At 36.0% G+C, this 25677-nt stretch overlaps 1 protein-coding gene across 4 annotated transcripts in view; it reads left to right on the forward strand.

Moving 5' to 3' along the window:
• Window positions 1-25677, forward strand: part of LOC110648417 (serine/threonine-protein kinase TOR) — a 73331-nt gene that overhangs the window by 25519 nt on the left and 22135 nt on the right. For all 4 annotated transcript variants that reach the window (XM_058151360.1, XM_058151357.1, XM_058151358.1 and 1 more), the window contains exons 23-37: window positions 9414-9538; window positions 9837-9889; window positions 10328-10451; window positions 10552-10734; window positions 14782-14934; window positions 15002-15154; window positions 16580-16651; window positions 16773-16907; window positions 17013-17074; window positions 17184-17281; window positions 18498-18607; window positions 18682-18855; window positions 18952-19017; window positions 19386-19454; window positions 19557-19667. In XM_058151360.1, the coding sequence (XP_058007343.1) occupies window positions 9414-9538; window positions 9837-9889; window positions 10328-10451; window positions 10552-10734; window positions 14782-14934; window positions 15002-15154; window positions 16580-16651; window positions 16773-16907; window positions 17013-17074; window positions 17184-17281; window positions 18498-18607; window positions 18682-18855; window positions 18952-19017; window positions 19386-19454; window positions 19557-19667 (1688 nt within the window). The remainder of the gene's footprint in view (window positions 1-9413; window positions 9539-9836; window positions 9890-10327; window positions 10452-10551; window positions 10735-14781; window positions 14935-15001; window positions 15155-16579; window positions 16652-16772; window positions 16908-17012; window positions 17075-17183; window positions 17282-18497; window positions 18608-18681; window positions 18856-18951; window positions 19018-19385; window positions 19455-19556; window positions 19668-25677) is intronic.

The following is a 25677-nucleotide window of genomic DNA, read 5'->3' on the forward strand; positions in this document are numbered from 1 at the left end:
ATGGGCAAGAGCTCTCTTACCAATGGGCAAGAACTCTCTCACCAATGGGCAAGAGCTCTCTCACCAATGGGCAAGAATTCCTTTTTTTTGAATTTTATATCCTTTCTCCACCTTGAGCCGATACTTCTTTCCCTTCATGGGACTGCAATGGGCAAGAGTCCCTCATAAATGGGCAAAACTAAATCTTCAGCAATTGGCAAAACCCCTTTCTATAATGGGTGAAGTCACTCTCCATGAGCTAAGCCACTCAATGGGCAAAGCCGAATTAATATTTCCATAATACTTCTATTTTTAGTATTAGTCCCTCAGTCCTAATCTAATTAAGAATCCCACTCAATTTGGGAATAACACTAAAATTAGAATTCTACTCTATATGAGAAATATTACTCCATCCTATTGAGGAATATTTCTTCCACTCAAATTAAAAAAGGGTCTTCCTAATCAACGAGGATTTTGGGTTATAAATCTAACATATTCTATGAGTGGTAGTGGATTTGACTTGAATCTGGTTTAGCACTATTTTTCCTAACACTAACATGGTGCTTGGAATCCAAATATACATCTAAGACCTAATATAAAGGGAAGAAGAAATGAGAGTTTAAAGAGGCTTTTTGCAACCCAAATTCCTATAATTGAAAGAAATGTGAGGTGAATAGAATTACATTCTCAATGAACTAACAAACAAAACCCTAATCCTATTACAGTTCGGTTTGTCTTTATCTCGTTGCTTTGTAACTCTATCCCTGCTGCATCATATCCATGAATTGGGTATGCATGGCTGTGTTGGATCTTCATTCGAACACTTCCATTCCATGACTTAAATTTGAATTCTTTGGACTTTGTAAGTGTGGGTTAAATAGATTTTACAAAAGCCCTAAATAGGAAAACATACATAATCATTGGCATAAAATCCTATTACTTCCTAATCTAATGCCTAATTACAAGGATTCTTGATCTATTTATAATTCTTGACACTCCTTCTCAAGCTGGATTGGACACATTGTATGCTCCAAGCTTGTTACAGATGTAACCAATCCTAGACGCTTGAAGAGATTTTGTAAGGACGTTTGCTAACTAATTATTTGAATTGACAAAACTAGTGACAATATACAACTCAATCTTTTACTTAAAAAAGTGACAATCTGTTTCTATGTGCTTCGTTCTTTAATGAAACATGGCATTTGAAGCAATATGCAACGTAGCTTGATTGTCACAAATTAGTTTCTTCTATTCATCTCCTTCACAATTTAATTCCTAAAAAAGCTGCTTTAGCCATGTAAGGTCAAATGTGGCTAAAACCATGGCTTGGTTGACCAGTACATTTTGCTTTTTATTTCTCCAAAATATTAGATTACTTCCAATTAGAATGCAATACCCTGAAGTAGACTGTTTGTTTGAAGGGGATCCTGCCCAATTTGCATCAGAATGCTCAATAATTTGTGTCCCTTGTCTTCATACAACGTACTTTGTCCTATGGCTTCTTAACATACTTTGTCCTAGGGCTTCTTTAATACAATTGAAAATGCAAATTATTGTATTTCAATGACTATCATAAGAAGCATGTAGGAACTGGCTACACTGACAACAAATGAGATGTTGAGTCAAGTGAGCATGCTTGAGGTGCAAGGCGAGGGTGGTGATTGGCACAATGCTTAGGAGCACTCTAGGTGAGTGACCTTCCTAAGGCGACATGGGGTGACGTGAGGTGCACCAAGGCATAAAGCGCGCCCAGTTGTAACTCCTGCATGCAAGCCCACTCAGCCTTATAAACCCACAAAAAAAGAAAAAAGAAAAAGAAATTTGCATGAACCCAAAGAAAGTCGGGGGAAAAAGAAGAAGAAGGAAAAAGAGTCGTAGGGACCCAGCAAGCCAGAAGAAGGAAAGGAGTCACTCCATGCCTCCACCTCTGCTACTTTTTGTCTTCTTTAGTCCAATTACAGGTATTTATGTTTTTTTTTTCTATAGGACAGATAGTAGAATAAATAGTGGAACAGAACACAAGATAGACATAGAAAACAATAGAAAATATTATAGCAGTAGACCAATTAGGAAGGAGCAGGATAGGAGGAGGATCAGGGTTGGTACTTGGAATGTTGGATCACTTACAGGAAAATTAATGGACCTTGTGGATACCTTGGAAAGGAGAAGGGTGAATATTGCTTGCATTCAGGAGACTAAATGGGTAGGTGAGAAAAGTAAGGAAGTGGGTAATTCAGGGTACAAACTATGGTTTACCGGAAAGGAGATAAACAAGAACGGAGTGGGCATAATCATAGACAGGACATTGAAAGATAGTAATAGCTGTGAAAAGAGTAGGAGATAGAATTATACTAGTAAAGCGAGTACTAGAAGGAGAAACAATAAATATAGTTAGTGCTTATGCCTCACAAATAGGACTAGACAGTGAGAGTAAACAAAGGTTTTGGGAAGATATGGATGATTTAATGCAAAGCATACCGAATGAAGAGAATGTTTTCATTGGTGGAGATTTGAATGGACATGTAGGAAGTGATAGACAAGGTTATGAGAATGTTCATGGAGGTTTTGGTTTTGACAGTCGAAATGAGGAGGGAAAAAGCATCCTGGATTTTGCTATGGCATACGATCTAATACTAGTAAATACCTACTTTATAAAAAGAGAGTCACATTTAGTGACTTTCAAAAGTGGGCAACATAGAAGTTAAATCGACTTCCTCTTAACCAGGAAGACAAATAGAGCTCTATGCAAGGATTGCAAGGTCATTCCAGGAGAGGCTTTAACAAGTCAACATCGGTTGGTGGTCTTGGATGTCAAGTTTAAGGACAATTCAAGTAAGGTCAGAAGAAATAGTGCAGCTCGAACAAAGTGGTAGGAGTTCAAAGGAGTAAAGCAAGTGAAGTTCAAAAATGAGCTTCTCGAGCCCGAAGTATGGAAGCTGGATATGGAGGCCAATGATATGTGGATACAGATGGCATCAAAGATTAGAGAAGTAGCTAGAAAAGTACTTGGAGAGTCTAAAGGACATGGACCACCCTCAAAAGAGAGATGGTGGTGGAATGAGGAAGTACAAAAGGCAGTGAAGAGAAAAAGAGAATGGTATAAGAAATTACCTAAATGTGATAATAATGAGGCATATGAACAGTACAAGATAGCAAAGAAAGAGGCAAAAAAGGCAGTTAGTCAAGCAAGAGCATAGGCCTTTGAAAAGTTATATGAGAAACTTGGAACTAAAGAAGGGGAGAAAGATATTTATAGATTAGCAAGGAGGAGAGAAAGGAAATGTCAAGATCTCAATCAAGTTAGGTGCATTAAGGATAAAGAAGGAAAAGTGTTGGTGAAAGATGAGGACATTAAAGAAAGATGGAAAAATTATTTTAATGATCTCTTTAATAATAGTCAAAATGGTAATAGCGTGAATATAGATTATAGAACAATAGAAAAAAATATGAATTATACTAGAAGGATTAGATCTTCAGAATTAAAGGAAGCACTTAAGAGAATGAAAGTGGGTAAAGCCTGTGGACCCGATGAAATACCAATTGAAGTGTGAAAGTATTTGGGAGATATGGGAGTGGCATGGTTAACTAAATTATTTAATAAGATTCTAAACTCAAAGAAAATGCCTGATGAATGGAGGAAGAGTATTTTAGTACCTATTTTTAAAAATAAGGGTGACATACAAAGTTGCTCAAACTATAGGGGAATTAAACTCATGAGCCATACTATGAAGTTGTGGGAGAGAGTTGTGGAGCATTGACTACGTCATGATACTTCTATCTCTCTCAATCAATTTGGTTTAATGCTCGGTCGTTCAACTATGGAAGCGATCTTTCTTATTAGAAGCTTGATGGAGAAATATAGGGATGTGAAGAAAGATCTACACATGGTTTTTATTGATTTGGAGAAGGCTTATGATAGTGTTCCAAGAGAGGTCTTATGGAATGTGTTAGAACAAAAGAGGGTATCTATTAGGTACATACAAGAATTGAAAGATATGTATGAATGAGCAATTACTATTGTGCGCACAGTGGGAGGGGACACGAGATTTTTTTTCCTATCTCAATTGGATTACACCAAGGATTAGCCATAAGCCCTTACCTTTTTACATTAGTTTTAGATGAACTGACGAAACATATACAAGAGAGTATTCCTTGGTGCATGATGTTTGCGAATGATATTGTTCTGATAGATGAGACACGAGAAGGAGTCAATAGAAAGCTAGAACTTTGGAGAAGTACTCTTGAGTCAAAGGGTTTTAAGTTAAATAGAACGAAAACAGAATACATGCATTGCAAGTTTAGTAGAGGCCAAACTGGTGATAGGGAAGGAGTTAGTTTGAATGGAGTGGTACTGTCCCAAAGTAATCACTTTAAATATCTAGGCTCAGTCCTTCAAGTAGATGGGGGATGTGAGGAGGATGTTAGTCATAGGATTAAAGCCGGATGGTTGTGGAGACGTGCCACGGGAGTTTTATGTGATCGTAAGATTCCCAATACTGTACAGCCATACGACCGGCTATATTATATGGTAGTAAGTGTTGGGCACTAAAAGAGTCGTATGCATCTAAGATAAGAGTTGCAGAGATGAGAATGTTAAGGTGGATGAATGGCCATACTAGACTAGATAAAGTCCATAATGAGAGTATTAGAGAAAAGGTAGGAGTGGTGCCAATTGAAGATAAGTTGAGAGGAAGATTGAGGTGGTTTGGTCATGTGAAGCGTAGACATACGGAGGCTCCAGTTAGACAAGTAGAGCACATTAGGTTTGTTACACGCCATTTTGGGATGGGGTATCCGCACAGGAAGACTGATGAAGAATGCCATTTTGTGTCATATAAGACTGAAATTGTGCTGAAAAATATTCTTTGGCATTATCACTTCTTAATATGCGCACAGAAATATCAAATTGAGTTTTGATTTAATTACATTAGGCACTTAAGATAGAAAACAACTCAGAACGATTATTCATTAAATATAACCAGGTAACACGAGAGTAATCATCAACAAAAGTAACAAAATAACGAAATCCAGTTTTAGATGTAATAGAACAAGGACCCCAAACATCAGAATGAACTAACTCAAAAAGGGATGAAGCCCGTTTATTGACTCTAGACACAGAAGGCAAACGATGATGTTTCGACTCACATGGTGTCGATAAAAATTGAGGACTTCTTCATGGTAGACAAAGAAGGATGACCCAATCTACAATGAGCTTCAAGAGGTGTTAAGGTATTGGAGCAAACAAGCGACATGTACATGATTTTCGAATGTAGAGACCACGACTCGCGTCCTCTACCAATAAAAGATCAAACAAACGAAAAAGGAAACAGAACAATTTAAGTAAGTTTACTAAGAAAGTAGATTAAAAGAGAATTTTGGTAGACACAAAGCAGAAGACAAAGAAATTGGCGAAGCCAAAACCCATGACACAAGAAGTAGAACCATGAGGAAGTGAGATTAGGGATAGAAGACTAGAATTACTGTCATGTGATAATCAATAACCCATTTGGATGAAGAAGACACAAGGCATGTAGTGGATTTAGTAGGCTTTAGAGATGAAAATTGTGCAAAATCCTCTGCAGATACTAAAATAGTTTTCGAGGAAGATATCAGAGAATTCTCGCCATATTTGCCATCTGTGATCGCGATTTTTCCTCTGAAGTTGCGGACAATTATATTTTGTATGGCGGGCTCATGGCAATAATAGCAAATGACTCCTCTTGAGTCTGATTAGAACTAGCCTCTCCATGTAATTCCTCCTCTACTTCCTCTTCTATTACCTTGTTGTCCATTTGGATTACGGCTAATAAGAGTACGTGAAGATTGAGTACTCGAAGGACCCGTGTGAACGTTTCATGCAAAGAGGAAATCAGAGAATTTGAGATTCTCATACTCGAAGGAAGGCAAGAAAACTCATGAACTTTTACATCAGACTAAAAGGCAACAATACATTAAGTTCCTTATATACTCGTTTAAAATCCATAAAATAAGCCGTGAGAGACTTATCCTCTTTCTAGAATGCTTTACAAACATCATAAATACGGAGATATTCCCTTTAGAAAATCTAAGTAATCCATCAATTCCTTAACAAATTCTGATTAATTAAACTAATTACCTCACTATGAATCGAGGCAAAAACAACCGAGCATCCTCCCTTAGCCAAGTTTGTCGTGTATCATCGGTGGGTGGATCTTTAGTAAGGTGATCATCCTTATCAATGCTACGCAAATAGACCCTTCTTACTCCACGAACCATTAAGTTTGTGTTCCGTGATCTTAGTCATCAGGAATCACATCGAAATAACATTCTTATTGTCCGCCATTTGTTGAGACAAAGAAAACTAAGCTAATCCAAAGTGCTTATAGCAGCAAAATAACCCAAAATAACAAATCAAGCAAATACGAAATAGGATCCGAGCCAAACCTCGAAGTCCTTTAATGGTATCTTGGATCTTGTGGAATAATGGGGTTGAAAAGGTCTCTCGGTAGTGAGAACAAATAGTCACCCTAGATTGATGACCAGCTCTGATACCATGTAGAAAGAGATGATTCTCATTGACTTTCAATTAATCTGTACATGGGTATATATATACAATTGATTCCTATAATTGTGTTCTACTAATTAGAAAAAAATCATAAATAAGAAATCCTAAATAGGAATACAGAATACAGAATATACAGAGAAATAATATAGTGATTGACTTTCCATAACATAGTGATTGACTTTCCATAACAGATAGAAAGAAAAAAAGGGGTAGACCTAAATTGACTTGGAGGAGAGTAGTACAACATGACCTAGAAGCATTACACATTTCTGAGGATTTAACCCAAAATCGTTCAGAGTGGAGAAAGCGAATCCATATAGCCGACCTCAAATTTTTGGGATAAAGGCTTAGTTGAGTTGAGTTGAGTTGAGTTTCCTTCTCTCTGTCCCACCCACTTGGGTTTTCTTTTCTCCATTCAGTCTCTCTCTCCCACCCACTAGGGTTTTCTTTTCTCCTTTCAGTATTTGTCATCGATGCTTCTGTTCTTTCTTTTCCTTCCTTCCTTAATGCTCTTTCTTTTCCTTCATGGAGTTGATTCTTCCTTCATTCTGGTTATAAAATCAGCTGTTCTTTTCCCACATTCATGCTCTTTCTTTTCCTTCCTTGAGCTGATTCTTCCTTCACTCTATTATAAAATCAGCCGTTATCTAGCTGATTTTTTTTTTTGACCCTGTTTCATTACTATTTTGCTTAAGTTTTAGATCCTATTTTGCATATTACAAATAAATATAATTTGTCTTTATACTAAATTATAGTTGTTAATTATGAGTTTATAGAATTTAATTCAAATTATTTTAAGTTAATGTTCAGCAAAGTATTATTAAATTAAATATATAGTATTAAAATTGTAATGTAATAGAAAATTAATATTATCATTTTAATTGAAAAATGAAATTAAAACATGAAAATTTTTATTCATATATGTAGTATAATTTACCATGATAATGATGCAATAAAGTAAAAATAAGTAAGGAAATATCTAATATTCTTATATTAAATTTATTTTATTTTTAATTATTTTTTTTTATATTTTTGCGCCTTGCGCCTAGGCTCTAAGACTTTGGCGCCTTAGTACGTCTTGAGCCTTCAATAGCTATGGTGTGATTGAGCTTGCCAGCAAGTTTTAGATATCGATCTGGGTTGGCTCCTCTGTCCAGGAATAAGCTTAGCATTCAGATTCATGGGACATGCTTGCAATCCAGCATACCAGTTTCTTGCAGTATATTCAACGCATATTTCCTTTGTGAGATGACAATACCACTACTGGATTTTGCCACCTCAGTGCCTGGGAAGTATTTCAGTTTCCCCAAGTATTTAGTTTGGAAACGAACAGAGAGATGTTTAAGTTGGACAAAACCTTCATGATCATCACTTATTATGACAATATCATCAATCTAAACTATTAATAAGATCAAGATACGTTTGCCATGAGAAGAATGTTTGTAAAATATTGGGAAGATGCATAATCACAGGCCTAAAATCGTCCTAATTAGCATGAGTAATTACTTCCTAATCTAATTCATAATAACAAGGATTTCTAATCTATTTACAGATTCTTAACTTACTCGTTTCCTCTTGAACCAACCTGTCAAATCTTTCCATTTTCTGATCTAATAGTTCCACTTCCTGCACCCATTTTTCCAATCATTTTTCTAATTTCTGTTCCATCGATTCTTCTTATGTTTTCCATATTCTATCTATAATTTCAGTTATATCAAGAAGATTCTTTGTTCCCAAGATTGTATTTTCATGGTCTGATGATCTGGTTGTATTTTGTTTCCAAGAAAATGGAGCAAACCAGCTGATATCTAACAACTCTGTTTCGGATACAAAGAAGGGGATGGAAAATAGGAAGAAAGGGAGGGAAGATAGGACTGAGAGAGAGAGAGAGAAGAATTGGAGACAGAGAAGAAGAACTGTGAAAGAATAGAGAAAGAGAATGAGAAATAGGGAATCAGAGAGAGAATTAGATACCCTGGAAATAGGGTTTCAGCTTCGAGGAAAGAAGAAATGGTGGAAAGGAAGAAATAGAAAGTGATCAGAGAAGTAAGTTAGAGAAAGGAAGAATTTGGAAGAAATTGTAGAGAGAAGAGTATAGAAAGTAGAATTTCAAGAAAGGTAGAACAAGTAGAAGAAAAGAGAGAAGAATAGAAGGAGAAACCTGGAATTTGGGAAGGCTACCACTGATCTGGAAATGGATGCAACTCAGATAAACCAGAAAGCAAGCAGTGCCCATCCCTCGAAGGCTCTGTTGCCATTTGTCATATAACCAGGTTCTCAATCACAGAAAGAATAGAAATAGAGCAGAGAAAGAAATAGAGTTTTAGGGAGAAGAGAATGAGAGAGAAATTGAATAGATTCTTGATATTTTTCAGAATGACTTTCTTTAGTTACAATAGCTGTTATTTATACAGTTACCAGCATTTCCTATAACTATTCCTGCTTATTACAAATTCCCTAACAACTTTCAGTTCTTCAGCTAACTACCACAGACCACACTAACTGTCTATTACTTTCACATACGATCATGGATTACAGAACAAAGAGAACATAGTAATGCTTTGATCTCTGGTGGAAGGTCTATTCTGAGACTCCAACAAAGAGATAGGTGAATAAAATTTGGGATGTTTGAACGTGTGGACTACTAGAGAGTCATCAGTGATGGAAAATTGGAAGGAAAATTATGTCTGCCAACTTATGATGTTGATTGCATGGATTTTTGTTATCCTCTACTTTTCTTTATTATTTATAAAAAAATTAAAAGCATGGAAAAGAGAAGAGAATCCTTAGGTTTCCGCCTTTGGAGCTCAAATTATTAGAAAAGCCTTGTACTGCCAGTCTTGCTATAATCGCAACACTTAAAATCATTTATCATTGCAAAACATTGTAGGGACATTGGACGAGCACATGCATCTACTTCTTCCTGCACTCATTCGGCTGTTTAAAGTGGATGCTTCAGTGGATATAAGACGTTCTGCTATCAAAACATTGACAAGATTGATCCCTCGTGTGCAGGTGCCCGAGCTTTTTCCACTTTTAGAATGTTCTTTTTTGTTTTGTCCTATTTTCTTCCCCTGCATTTGGTAAGACTGGCCTGTTTTGTTAATAGCTATACAAGTGTTATCTAGATCATTATGTTGCATTTGATCAAAAGATCCAGTCATCATAGGTGTATTTGTCATATTGTTCGGCCAATTGAAATTCATTTCTGCCAAAAAAAAAGTAAAAAAAAGGGGGCCAATATGCACACTTTTGCTCATATAACAATTGGATAACTGTTCTTGGATATGTTTTTCTTCTTTTCTTCCATCAGGTCACTGGTCATATTTCTGCTCTTGTGCATCACCTGAAACTGGTTTTGGATGGGTAGGTCTCTGCTTCCCTTTCATGTAAAGAATATTTACTTTTCTTTATTTTGTTTATTTATTTTTACTTTTGCGAGACTTGGAAAATCCTTTTATCCAAGAACAAAACTCAAAGGGATAGGTATAATGATCATTTGTTGCATTGAAAATATATTTATTTTTTCTTGTCCACCTTTCCGACCTTAAAAGACTCGTAACACAATGGTTACCTTCTGACATGCAAATCTCTCTTTCTTGCTTGTTACAAACTTTGTCGTGATATTTTCTATGGCTTTATATTTTGATGGTTTGCAGAAGCTGATCTATTAAATTCTTTAAGATGATGATAGATCTCTTGAATGCACTTTTAGCATCTCTTGCTCTCTTATGCTTTCCATTTTTTCATTTTAAAGTATTTATTTACTTCCTGATTCTGTTTATGTAAATTTCTAATTTACAGGAAGAATGATGAGATAAGGAAAGATGCTGTTGATGCACTTTGTTGTTTGGCACATGCTCTTGGGGAGGACTTTACCATTTTCATCCCATCAATTCACAAACTCCTGTTGAAGCATCGATTGCGGGTCCATTTACCTGAACTATTATCATATTTTCTTTGTAATTTTGGGTGTTAAATGATTTTTTGTTTTATACTGCAAATTAAGTATGTCATTCTATCTTCAGCATAAGGAATTTGAAGAAATTGAAGGACGCTTGCGGAAACGTGAACCTCTAATCCTGGCGAGCACAGCTGTACAAAGATTGAACCGACGACTTCCAGTGGAGGTTATTAGTGACCCTTTAAATGATATGGACAATGACCCTTATGAAGATGGGACTGATTTGCAAATACAACTTAGACATCAGGTAATTTTGTTGAGTTTGTTCTATTTGTGTGGATGACTTTAATTACTGGCTGAGTATACCTTAAGTGTGTAGATGCTTAAGCAAGCTACGAATTAATGGTGAGTCTTGAAGAAAATACTAGTTTGCTAGCGTGAGCTCCTTTATGCCAAGATGCATACATAGCGTGCCAAATGTGATGCAAATTTCCTTAGTGTTGGCTAATGATCTCATCAAAGTGGAATATATCTCATGGTTTTGGTTGATAACTTCATAAAATTTGAGCGTCTCCTATGGAATAACTTGTGAAAAGGAATTGTTATCATCAATGTGATTTGTTGGGCCTTTGGTATGACTTATGAAAGGGAAATGCTGATGGAACCCTAATGTATTGAATTCAAACACACATGTTTTTCAATTAGAATCTAACATAACATTTAAATGGAATTGTAGAACCAACTTTTACAGATGATCATTCTTTTCATATTAATTGAATAGTTATGAAATTCTGAAGGACCACAAGTATACAATCATGCAAAGCAAAAACTAGAGATGAAAGAAACATAAGCTAAATATAAAGTTATAGATATCCATAAAATCTAAAAAGAATACAAAAGTTTAGGACTCTGGAACAAAGCCAAGAATTTGTTGAAAATTTATCTTGGATAAAGCTGTCAATCATTCAACAACTAGAAATGTCTGGTTGTTCTTGATACTATATTCCACATAACAAATTATGCTACAACCTATGGGCCATTAACCCCTTATGTATCTCTCATTCTCAAAATATCCAACGGATGTGATAACTATTTGACACAAACTAAATAATAGCAACTAAACAGAAAAACTTAAGTGTCCGATGTAACTGGAAGAGCTATAAATGGCAATTGAAGCAAATTGAGTTATGTTTTGTAGGCATTTATTTTTTCTAAGTGCTTTTGTAGAACTTTGATTAAGGGCTTGCAATCGGTTGGTTTGATTCTGAACCAAAGTAATTGATAAATTGAAATCTAAAATTGTGAGATCAAATCAATGTACAAGGAAACCTAATCAAACTGAATGTATTTGGTTTTTTTTTTTTTTTGGTTTTACTACTAAGTCTCCCACAACTTAAATGGTCTAAGATGATGACGTGTCTCCTATAATCGACTTATCAAAGACAATGAAAGTTTGATTTGAGAGCTTATTGGAGTATCGAACCTGACAAACAATAAACAACTAATGGTTAAGGAGCACTACTCCTAATTGGTACCTAAAAGTACCGAAGCCCGATTGTTATTGAGATTCTAGGTCAACAATTTGCTAACTACTGATGTGATGTGAAGCACTCCATAATAAATGAAGCATGCACCAAACATCTACTAGAAGACATCTCAAACATAGGGTATGATACAAGTCCTGTGGACATCCTAGAGGTACTTAGCAAACCTCCTCACGGTAACCAATTGATGTCTCCATGATTACACATACTCCGCTAACTAGAGAACGCCACTTGTCTTATTCACTATACTTCTAAACTAGTATAAATACCTTTCTAGACAAGCAAACAAGTTAACATATATTTTCTTACTGAAGAGTCCACTCTCCTATTTGTTGGAGAATTTCAAAATGCAAAGTGCCTTCTTTCAAAGATGAAAGAGCAAGAGTCCCTCATATCTTCTTCCAATTCGCTAACTTAACCATCGGAGGCTATTTATTGGAACCTTCTCCGATAGTAGCCTTCTTATTGCCTTATAGGAGGACTTACGGATCTCAAACATATTAGATGACCATGCATACGACATGGCAAGCACACAGGTCCTGCTAATTTTAAACGACGGTTTATCAACCATGGTTTTAAATAAAGGTTGTTACATTACATAATGGCCGTTATTTAAAGGGATTTTAGCTTGCCGTTACTGTGAGTACCATCATTTAAGGGAGTTTTAAGATTGTAACTATAAAGGCCGTTACAACCGTTACCTTTAACGGTTGTTACTGACTGTTAAGAAATAGTCATAACGGTCATTTATTTTCCAATTGAGAATTTTTGGCCTTTTTTACATCTTTCACGTGAAATGTAACAGAGGGAAAACCTTTTTTTGGCAGAAAACTATCTTGGCTCATTCATTTTAGCATCTCGTCATCTCTCAATTTTCTCTCAACAAGACACTAATTTTGTGGTAATAAAGTTGTTTATATATTATCTACTTAGTTATTTTTTTTTTAAATTGATTAATACTAATGATGTATAAGAATGATAGATTTAATGTCTTTACTTGATATATTTATGCTTATTATTTAGTTATATATCTTAGTTTTAATTATCTATTTGAACATTTATTCATTTCATGAATTTTGCAAATTTTTTTAAAAAATTTGTGTAGCAATAGGCCATTAGCGTTACGTTATAGCCGTTATAGGCCTGTTTCCATTACCCACCACCGTGACCGGTAATGCAGACGCGATTACGATTTGAAACCATGTTATCAACATAACACGGGCGGAAGAAATTGATGCACAATTGCTGTCTCAAAACTTTCAGAAGCACAAATGCGAAAATCACTCAACAATCACAATTAATTGATTCTAATAAATCACAAGACAACAATCAATGATCAAAGTTTTGAGGAAAAAAATGAATAATCGAAATTTGCCAAAAAAATACAACCCAACAGAGTAACCAGTGGCGGATCCATTGCTATGAATAAGGGGTCAATTGACCCCTCATTCTTTTGAAATTACTTCTATGTATGTGTTTCTATGAATTGACCCTTCTTAAATTTAAGTATTGAACCCTTTTTTATGGTGAAACTATATATTTTTATTATGAGAGATCAATTGACTATTATTTTTATTAAAAAAATTTAATATTTATATTTATTTAAATTGACTTTTAATATAGAGAGAGTTGGTGAGAAAAATTTGTAGGGTATTTGACTTAATAGAACACAATTGGAAGAATATTTTTATAATATTTTATATTTTTTTGTAAGTTAACCTAGAAGCATTATACATTTCTGAGGATTTAACCCTAAATCGCTTAGAGTGGAGAAAGCGAATCCATATGACCCCAAATTTTTGGGATAAAGGCTTAGTTGAGTTGAGTTGAGTTGTAAGTTAACCCTGGAAATTTTTTTTTGTGGATTAGCCACAGAGAGTAATCATCAACGACAATCAGCAATATCAACAATTTCTCCATGTCTTTCAGTTCCAGTAATGGTAAATTGCTTACTGCTTCTGCATTTCTGCTAACTTTTGAGGATTGAAAGATTACAATAACTCAGCAAAATACCTTACGCTTCAAATCTTTGGAGATCTGGAATGGGCAACATGACATGAATGGAGGGAAGGAGAGGCAATGCATGTTGTTAGAGTAACTGGCCATGGTGATGACAAGGGAAAGAAAAGATGAGGGAAAGAAAACTGAGGGTGTTAGGGAGAGTCCTTGCGAGGCCGCTTTGTGCCACTGCCTCAAAGAAGGGGCTGCGGCCTGCATTAGCTTGAATGGGCTGGGATTCTATAAAAATACATGTATAAAGTCTAAACAACATAGCATAGCCCAATTTGGTTGTTTTTGAACCTTTTGAACTGAAAAACTAAATCGATTCAGTTTGGTTTTTAGATTAGAACTGAATTCCACTCAGCCCTACTCCTGATTGATTTCTCCTTACAACATTTCATGAAAGATAACACTATATTTTTTATTTGCTTCTTTTCATAGATTGAAATGTGATGTTTATATGTCAATGTCCCTGCCTTGGTTTGTGTTCATGTTCCTTTCTGTTCCGTATTATTCACATTTCTAGTCCAGTCCCATAATTAATGAATCTTCAGTTTTTCAGATTAATTGAAACCAATAAAAAGCCTGTACATGATAGCTGTAATGACTAATGCTTTCAGAAAATTCTTTGCATATTGAAGAAGTGTTTTTCAAATGTAATAATAAGTAACGTCACAGTGCTTCTGTTGTAGCACTTAATAAGCTTGTGAAATTATTCTTCAAACTAATGATTATGTTGTCCATAGAAACGGATAATATTCTTTTTGTAATATATATATATATATATATATATATATATATATATATAGGTCAATGATGGTCGATTACGGACTGCTGGAGAGGCTTCTCAGCGCAGTACAAAAGAAGATTGGGCAGAGTGGATGAGGCATTTCAGTATTGAACTTCTAAAGGAGTCTCCTTCTCCAGCATTGCGAACCTGTGCCAGGCTTGCACAGTTACAGGTATGTGGTAGTGTTACTTCTATGCATCTCTTCTCATACTTGTCATTCTAATACATAGTCTTTGCAGCCTTTAGTTGGGCGGGAGTTGTTTGCTGCTGGTTTTGTTAGCTGTTGGGCACAACTGAGCGAGGGTAGTCAGAAACAATTGGTTCGGAGTTTGGAGATGGCTTTTTCATCTCCAAATATTCCTCCTGAAATTCTGGCAGCACTCCTTAACTTGGTATGTCTGGTCTTCATATGGTGTATTCATATTAATTTAGGTCATATTGGTTTAAGATGAGAATTCTCTCTCTCTTTTTTTTTTTTGCTGTGAAGTGTAATTTGGTAAATGCGTGTATAAGCTATGAATTTTTTTTTGTTCTGCAACCAATTACATTTCTCCCAAAGCCTAGATTGTTATGGTACTACAATATATTTAATGCTCTACAACCTGAACGTGATCCTTCTCTCTCTCTCTCTCTCTCTCTTTTTTAAAAATGAAAAATTGAGTAAATGTATTTTCTATGCTCGAGTATGGGATAATATTGTTGGTGGGATCTTTTAGATTTCTAGATTCTATTATGATTAATGTTCTGTGCGGCAAATATGAAATAGTATATTCTTTTCTGCAAGTCTAAGCTGTCTTAAGGCATTGTAGTATTTTGCTAAAAGAAGAGGTGGAGATGGCCAACACTTGTCTGTGGTCCCTTATCATGGTTTAGTTCATCTTGGTGGATGACAAACATTTTTGTGATATCAATTGCTAGTATTTCACTTTTTTTGTTTTTGAAAAAAAATGGAGAGAAGCTCCTAGTATATACTTTTTAAAATGTTGAATTCCTAACCTTATTCTGCTTCTCATAAAACTATGTTTTACTTAGAGATGGTTGGATGCAAAAACTAGGGAGTGTTTGCTTTAGCTGTTAATAACTGTTTCAGCATTAACAGCTAGCCCAACATGAAGTTTTCAAAAGAATATGAGCAGCTGTTAGCTGTTTGAAGGCCAAATGATTGATGATAGGTCATCCCTTAGTTAATAGTATCATAACTCCAAACCAACCCACACCCCACCCCCCCCCCCCCCCACCCACCCAAAAAAAAAAAAAAAAAACCCACCCCACAACTTGTCCTCCATAAAAAAAATAGACCTTAGCATTCCAGTAAGAAAATCAGAATTGTAAGCATGTTTCAGCAATCAATGCAATCAATTTGAAAAAATAAGTTCAATGACTCGAATATAAATTAGGTGAAACTTACTTCAAGTGCTGTTAGTGTTATTATCCCTGAACCTAATTATATGTTTAATGATAACATATCAATAACAATTGTTAAGAATGATTTACGAACTATTCTTTATTATCTATTACGCATCAGCTATGAACTATTACTAACAGTTAAACCAGATGGGGCCTTAATGGTTTTCTCCCATAGGCAGTATTCCTATTGATGAAAAAAATGTTTTTGATTTATTCTTAAGAAGGTTACTTTCTCTGTAAATTTTGTAACTACTAGTACCTGGTGCTGTTCTGATTCATGATACATTAAAGAGGAAAGAAAAGGGAAGGAAAAGAATTATGGAGGTTTTTTTGGTGCAGAAGCCTTGCACCATGTGCCATTGACTGTGATTATATGATTGTCGTTTTATTTGTTATTTGTTTCCTTGCAGGCAGAGTTCATGGAGCATGACGAGAAACCTCTTCCAATAGACATCCGTCTGCTTGGTGCTCTTGCAGAAAAGGTGTTCTTTCTTCTTGGATTCTTCTGCATTTGCAGAACATTGATGGTTTTATCATATTGGTTTTGCATCAAGAGTTTTACTGATACTTTTATGCACGTCTATGATCAATGGTGTATTACAGTGTCATGCATTTGCAAAGGCTCTGCATTACAAAGAAATGGAGTTCGTAGGTGCGCAATCCAAGAAGACGGATGCTAATCCTGTTGCTGTTGTTGAAGCTCTCATACATATAAATAATCAGTTGCACCAGCATGAGGTCTTGTTTCATAAATTTATGTTTCAATGCTTATATATTTTCAGCTTTACTTTGATAGTTTCCCATTTTCTTTGTTTCTGACTATCTTTCATTGAGTGTTTGTAGGCTGCTGTTGGAATATTGACCTATGCCCAACAACATCTTGATGTTAAACTTAAGGAGTCATGGTATTGATCCATATGAAGGAAAATAATATCCTGATCAATATATAAATCATGGTCTCCTATTTTGAAAGTAAGGATATGTTGCAACTGTAATTTTCTGGTTCTTGGTTAGGTATGAGAAATTGCAGCGGTGGGATGATGCTCTTAAAGCATACACTGCAAAAGTTGCGCAAGCATCAAGTCCACATCTTGTTTTGGAAGCTACACTAGGTCTGTATTATCTAGGTTTTGTTAATTTTTTCTCTTTTTTTGGCCTATTTTTCCATTTTAGTTAGTTTCTTGATGCTGTATTTCATACAGGCAATACTTTTTATACTAGCAATGTGTTTGTTGTAATTGACTTGTGAGATTAGTTTCTTGATGCTGTATTTCATACAGGCAATACTTTTTATACTAGCAATGTGGTTGTTGTAATTGACTTGTGAGACTTGATATTGTTGCGGAAAGGAAGACAATCATTCTGAAAACTAGTCCTTTCATTATCTGATTATGGTTATGCCAAATACCATTAATCATGCCTAATTGTTGAGGTGCTATCAACAATTGACCTGTTGGCCTTGGACACTAGTAGTCCTATTCTGAACAAGCCTGGCAAAAAAGAAAAAAAAAAAAAAAGAAAAAAAAGAAATCAGGCTGGAATCAATCATCTAAGTGAACAGTGTTGGCACTATTATATTGGGATTGCTGTTAATCTACCAAATAAAGTGCAGATTTTTGCTTTGGTTACCCTCTATATACATTTTTTCAGACTTGTTAAATTTTTCTTGGTGCGGATCTTGGTTAATGATGGCAGCTAGGGTAACCCTTCTTGCTGAAGCACCATATAGGATTAGTCCCTTTTGGTTGGTGAAAGATCATTCTTTTTGACATGTTTAATATTGGCAATTCTGGATGTAGTAAAAAAGATATGATGTCCACCTGTATGGATCATGCCTGTATTTCCTTGATAAGTGCATTTATGTTGTGATATCTACCACTAACTCTTCCTAGAGTCTGCAATGAAGGAATCTTCTTGCATTGTGATACATGTAGTGATATCCATCATTATTTGGAAAATGCTTCTTTATGGTGCAATGTACTTGCTGCAATTGACCGGGCTGAAACTTAGGCTTGAATTGGTACCAAGATTGCAATTAGGTGAAGTCTTTATTTGTGTTATGCACTTGTTCTGTACATCTCCACCATCTTGATCTAATGATCCGGGTGATATGCTACTTCCGTTCAACAAGTTAATCCCATTTAAATGTTTCATTAGATTTTGAATTTTATTTCCAGCGTCTACCATAACTTTTCCCCCCCTTTTCTTTCTGATTAACTTACGAAGAGCTAGGACATTATTTGGCATTTTCTCATGTTTTAAAATTTCAAAGATTTTGGATGTGGCTTGCTAGTCTTGAAATTCATCATCTCAGTATGTATTCTGTAGGAAGGATGCGATGCCTTGCTGCATTAGCTAGATGGGAAGAGCTTAACAATCTATGCAAGGATTTTTGGACACCGGCAGAGCCAGCTGCGCGATTGGAAATGGCACCAATGGTTGTATTCTAACCTTTATGAGTTGAATAAATTTCCTTAGGTGCCTGCTTATATTAGTGATGTGGTTGGCTCAGGCTGCTAGTGCTGCTTGGAACATGGGAGAGTGGGATCAAATGGCAGAATATGTATCTCGATTAGATGATGGTGATGAAACTAAACTTCGAGGTTTGGGGAATACTGCCACTAGTGGTGATGGAAGTAGTAGTGGCACATTCTTCAGGGCTGTCTTATTAGTTCGTAGAGGAAAGGTACTCTTGGTTCTGTATCTATAATACTTTAGATTTACTTTTATTGCATTTTTTGACAGTGTTTATGTGGTTTGTTATTATCATTGTTTCTTCTAGTATGATGAAGCTCGGGAGTATGTTGAGAGAGCTAGGAAGTGTTTAGGAACAGAACTTGCTGCTTTGGTTAGTTTCTCAACTCCTTCATGCAATCTTTCTTTGTCAGCTTCTGTATATATATGTGAATCTTGTTTATCTATTAAAATTCTTCATTGTGTGTAGATGCACCAACTGTGTGGGTCTGGGAATGGGAGCGATTGCCCTTTCCTGTCCCCGCAAGTAATCCGTGTACCCTCCCAACAGGACTGGAGTGGGGAGTATAATCCCCGTCTACTTTTTAAGGATAGGATTCCCCTGTCCTTGGGGGGAGAAGGGTGGGGGTATTTGTGATTCCTCATCCTTTTTGGGATGAATCTCTGCAAGGATTAGAGAGTCCCTCCCCACTGTCACCCTTATTATTGTCTATGATTCCTGATGTTTTTGCAATTTTTTAGGTTTTGGAGAGCTATGAGCGTGCTTACAGTAATATGGTCCGAGTTCAGCAACTATCAGAATTGGAGGAGGTTTACTCCAGTATTTCATATGTTATTTTCTATTTTTGGTTGTAATTTCTTTATTTGAGCATGACAATTGTATAATATGGAGTGGCTATTCATTTTAAGTAGGTAATTGAATATTGGACTCTTCCTGTGGGAAATCCTGTTGCTGAAGGACGACGTGCCCTTATTCGAAACATGTGGACAGAGAGAATACAAGGAGCAAAGCGTAATGTAGAGGTAGATATCATATATAGTTACTGCTTCTTTGTCGTCTTTCTTCTAACAAATTGAAGTCTACATGACTTTACAACTGTCAATTAGCGAATAATGGTCATATTTCAAGAATGAGTACTTGCGACAAGTGATGCAGTGTGTAAACGCAGAAATAATTAGGTTACAAGCAAGTTTTTATAGAAATTTGTACCCAAATTCATAGAAAATTACTGTTTTATTAACTGAATAATATGATTCCAGCAGAACATATTTATAGCAATTTACTACCCTATTTGGTTATCTTAAAGGGTCCAGTAATAGCCTTGATTAGAATAACAAAGTATTTAATGGAATAGGAAAAGAAAAGTGAATGGCCTACGTTACTAAAAGCCCTAAACTAGGAATTTTATCAAACTAAAGTAAATCCTAAAAGTGATAGGAAAATAATACAGCATATATTATAAAATGATAGGAAGAAAGAAGAGTCAAAAGTTAGGCTGTCAAGGTAATAAAAGTCCAACTAGGTTCTGTGGGCTGTTCTTGCAGCTGCTAGCCTGCATTAAAAACACAAGTCATTTTTATTGTAGAATTAATTTAGTGTGGAATGGAATAGATTATGTGCATTGCAATCGAAGCATTGAAAGGTGATGTAGGCAAAGCAAGGTTAGCGTGGATGGTGTAGACAAGGCTTTAAGCAGTGGTATCGGGCATGGTTGTGGTGTCATGATATTGTACTCTATGAGTCCATATTGGACTGTATCAGTTAGCACTATTATAAATTTTAAAAATAAGTGGAATTAAGAATGATCCAAAATTCATATTTTTGTTTGTATTTAACTAAATAGAAAAATAGATGCAAGATTTAAAGTAAAGAGTAAATTGCTAAAAAGCCTTTGAGGAAACTTTCATCACTATTGTTTCAAAATTAGTTTAGTTTTTGTACTACTTTTAGTTCTTAATAAGGTGAATAATCTTTTTTTCAAAAATGAAGAACTTATGACATAGTAATCTTTAGGTTGGTGTGCCCAGTTTATCAAGCCGACCCCAAATTTTTGGGATAAAGGCTTAGCTGAGTTCAGTTTATAGTTTTATAACAGAGTTTGGTACTTACGTGGTTAAAGGAAGGATTCCTTTTTTTCCTTTTTTTGGAACAATGCTTTGTTTTATGGTGGAATAGTATATTTGGATGGATAGGAATGCCCATGTTTTTCTAAAAGTTGGGTTTTTCCCTTTAGTTTGTTGTCGGTAAGGTAGTTTCTTGTCTTTTCTATGCTTGCTGTTCTTCTTTAGAGTTGTGATGGATGACATTACGTTTTATTCCTATTTTATCTAGATTTCCTAATGTATTTACGTTTTATTCAATTAGGATTAGTTTTATTCCTAGTTTATCTAGATTTACTAATGTATTTACGTTTGTCTAGGCTTCTTAGTTAGTAAAGTTATTTCCTTTTAGGTTTAGGAAACAAAAAACTCTTTAAATACTTCTAAATTCTATGTAATTTAAGTTTTGTTCAATAAATTTCTAGCAGAGTTATTTTTCTCTCAAACACTCTTCTGTATTATAACACTCTTCTGTATTTTGGGCCTCTCTGGAAGTTTTGACTTTCGGATGTGTGAGAAAATAGAACAGAAGAAGAATATTGAGATTGATTGAAGAGCTTGATTATTCCCTCAAGCCAATGGTGTCAATTTATAATCTGTACAGGACAACAAAATAAGAAATACAATCTTAATTAAATATGTAATTATAGCCACGATTCTAGCACCTAAATATATTCACACAATCACTACAGATACACATAGCCTAGCTATTTATGGTACATATCTTAACATTCCCCTTCAAGCTGGAGCGTTCAAATCATATGCTCCAAGTCTGTTACAAATATATTCAATCCAAGAGCCTCTGAGAGATTTTGTCAGGATATCTGCTAATTGGTCATTTGAGCTAACAAAGCTAGTGGCAATACACCCAGATTCAATTTTTTGTCTGATGAAATGACAATCCACCTCTATATGTTTCGTTCTCTCATGAAACACTGGATTAGAGGCAATGTGAAGTGCAGCTTGATTGTCACAGATTAGCTGCATTTGTTTAAGTTTCCCATACTTCAACTCTTGGAGAAGTTGTTTCAACCATATAAGTTCACAAGTTGCCAAAGCTATAGCTAGATATTCTGCTTCTGCACTTGACCTAGTAATCACATCTTGCTTCTTACTTTTCCAAAAAATAAAATTACCTCTAATCATAATGCAATATTCTGAAGTAGACCATCTGTCTGAAGGAGAACCTGCCCAATCTGCATCTGAGTAACGAATAATTTGTGAATGACCTGTCTTCATATGATAGACCTTGTCCTAGAGCTCCTTTAATATATCTGAGTATTCGAATAACTGCATCCCAATGACTACTACATGGTGTTTGAAGGAACTGACTGACCACACTTACAACAAATGAGATGTCTGGGCGTGCGATTGTAAGATAATTGAGTTTTCCAACCAATCTTCGGTATCTACCAGGATCCTCCAATGGCTCCCCCTGTCCTGGAACAAGTTTGACATTTGGGAGTATCTGCTTGTCTACAGTCTAACATGCCCGTTTCTGTCAGTATATCCAAAGTATATTTCCTTTGAGAAATGGCGATACCTGTCTTGGATTGTACCACTTCAATCCCCAAGAAATACTTTAGCTTAACAAGATCCTTAGTCTGAAAATGACCGGACAAGTGTTGTTTGAGTTTTGAGATCCTAATATGATCATTTCCTGTAATAACAATGTCATCAACATAAACAACGAGATAAATGCACTTATCATAGCCATTATGGTGGAAAAATACTGAATGGTCAGCTTCACTCCGAGATATTCCAAATTGTTGGACTACAGTACTGAACTGTTCAAACCATGCTCTCGGAGATTGTTTCAAGCCATATAAAGAACACCATAGGCGATACACCAGACCAGACTCCCCCTGAGCAACAAATCCTGGTGGTTGCTCCTGTTATTGAAAGTCAATCACTATATTATTTCTCTGTATATTCTGTATTCTGTATTCCTATTTAGGATTTCTTATTTAGGATTTCTTCCTAATTAGTAGAACACAATTATAGGAATTAATTGTATATATATACCCATGTACAGATTAATTGAAATCAACGAGAATCATCTCTTTCTACATGGTATCAGAGCAGGTCATCAATCTAGGGTGACTATTTGTTCTCACTACCCAGCTCAGGAGAGACCTTGGCCGCCGATCGGCCGTTTTAACCCCGATCAATATCGCCGGCGTCGTCTCAACCCCCTCATTCCACCACTATGTGCTGTTGCCTGATCCAGTACACCATTAAAGGACTTTTGAGGTTTGATCCTATTTCGGTATTTGCTTGATTTGTGATTTTGGATTATTTTGCTGCTATAAACACTTTGGATTAGCGTTTCGGTTAGTTTTCTTTGTCTCAACAAATGGCAGACAATAAGAATGTTATTTCTGATGTGATTCCGGTGATGACTAAAATCACGGAACACAAACTTAATGGTTCGAATTACCTGGAGTGGAGTAAGACTGTTAGGGTCTATTTGCGTAGCATTGATAAGGATGATCACCTTACTAAAAATCCACCCACTGATGATACACGACAAACTTGGCTAAGGGAGGATGCTCGGTTGTTTTTGCAGCTTCGGAACTCGATTCATAGTGAGGTAATTAGTTTAATTAATCACTGTGAATTTGTTAAGGAATTGATGGATTACTTAGATTTTTCAGTATTACAGTAAAGGGAATATCTCCCGTATTTATGATGTTTGTAAGGCATTCTACGTCTTTGAGAAAAGGATAAGTCTCTCACGGCTTATTTTATGGATTTTAAACGGGTATATGAGGAACTTAATGTATTGTTGCCTTTTAGTCCTGATGTGAAAGTTCAGCAGGCCCAATGGGAGCAACTGGTTGTTATGAGTTTTCTTGCAGGCCTTCCTTCAGAGTATGAGACTGCCAAATCTCATATTCTCTCCAGTTCTGAGATTTCCTCTTTGCATGAAACGTTCACACGGGTCCTTCGTACAGAGAGTACTCAATCTTCACAGCCTGTCAGTAGTGCTCTTATTAGCCGTAATCCAAATGGACAACAGGGTAATAGAAGAGGAAGTAGAGGAGGAATTACAGGCAACAGAAGTAATCAGCGTAATGGAGAGGCTAGTTCTAATCAGGACTCAAGAGGAGTCATTTGTTATTATTGCCACGAGCCTGGCCATACAAAATATAATTGTCCGCAACTTCAGAAGAAAAATCAGCGATCACAGATGGCAAATATGGCGTGAGAATTCTCTGATATCTTCCTCTGAGAAAACTATTTTGGTATCTGTAGATGATTTTGCACAATTTTCCCAGTATCAGGCATCTCTAAAGCCTACCAGTTCCCCTGTCACTGCGATTGCTGAGTTAGGTAAATCCACTACATGCCTTGTGTCTTCCTCATCCAAATGGGTTATTGATTCTGGTGCGACAGATCACATGCCAGGTAATTCTAGTCTTCTATCTGCTTTTCAGTCTAATCTCACTTCCAACACTATTATTTTAGCTGATGGTTCTACTTCTTATGTCATGGGTTAGGCTGAACCCGACTTCCGTCAATTTCTTTGTCTTACATTTTGTGTCTACCAAAATTCTCTTTTAATCTACTTTCTGTTAGTAAACTTACTCGTACCTTAAATTGTTCTGTTTCCTTTTTTCCTGACCAGTGTTTGTTTCAGGATCTTACGACGAAGCAGATTATTGGTAGAGGACGCGAGTCAGGTGGTTTCTACATTCTGGAAAATCATGTACCGCGGTTGCTTGTTTGCTCCAGTACCTTAACACCTCTTGAAGCTCATTGTAGATTGGGTCATCCTTCTTTGTCTACCATGAAGAAGTTGTGTCATCAATTTCAGTCTTTATCAGTACTAGACTGTGAGTCGTGTCAGTTTGCAAAACATCATCGTTTGCCTTCTGTGTCTAGAGTCAATAAACGGGCTTCATCCCTTTTTGAGTTAGTTCATTCTGATGTTTGGGGTCCTTGTTACTTACTTCTAAAAGCGGATTTCGTTATTTTGTTACTTTTGTTGATGATTACTCTCGTGTTACCTGGTTATATTTAATGAAGAATCGTTCTGAGTTGTTTTCTATCTTTTGTGCCTTTTGTAATGAAATCAAAACTCAATTTAATATTTCTGTGCGCATATTAAGAAGTGACAATGCCAAAGAATACTTTTCAGCACAATTTCAGTCTTATATGACACAAAATGGCATTCTTCATCGATCTTCTGTGTGGATACCCCATCCCAAAATGGTGTGGCGAAAGAAAAATCGGCATTTTCTTGAGGTAACTCGTGCTCTTCTTTTGGATGAAAGTACCTAAACACTTTTGGGCTGATGCAGTTTCTACGGCATGTTTTTTGATCAATCGTATGCCGTCTTCTGTCCTTAATGGGGATATTCCTTATACTGCTTTGTTTCCTACAAAATCTTTGTTCCCTATTGAACCCCGTATTTTTGGTTGTACATGTTTTGTGCGTGATGTTCGTCCACAGGTTACTAAATTGGATCCAAAATCTCTCAAATGTGTCTTCCTTGGGTACTCCCGGCTCTAAAAAGAATATCGTTGTTTCTCTCCTACTCTTAATTGTTATCTTGTTTCTGCAGATGTCACATTTTTTGAGTCCACTCCATTTTTTCCTCCATCATCTGTGTATGAGAGTCAGGGGGAGGAGGATGATCTCTTAATATATACTGTCCAACCAATGTCTAGTCCTCTCCCACAGCCTGTTCCTTCTGTCTCTAGACCTACTCGACCTCCCGTTGTTCATGTTTATTCCAGGAGATTGGAGATTCCTGACTCAGATCCTCCACCAGCTACTTCGTTGGGAGATCCTGTACCTCATACTGATCATGATTCTGATCTAGACTTACCCATTGCTCTTCGTAAAGGTAAACGTTCATGTACTTACCCTATCTCTTCTTTTGTATTTTATAATCAATTGTCTTCTTGTTCTCGGTGTTTTGTT

The sequence above is a fragment of the Hevea brasiliensis genome, chromosome 8, assembly GCF_030052815.1.
Source record: "Hevea brasiliensis isolate MT/VB/25A 57/8 chromosome 8, ASM3005281v1, whole genome shotgun sequence".
Classification (NCBI taxonomy): Eukaryota; Viridiplantae; Streptophyta; class Magnoliopsida; order Malpighiales; family Euphorbiaceae; genus Hevea; species Hevea brasiliensis.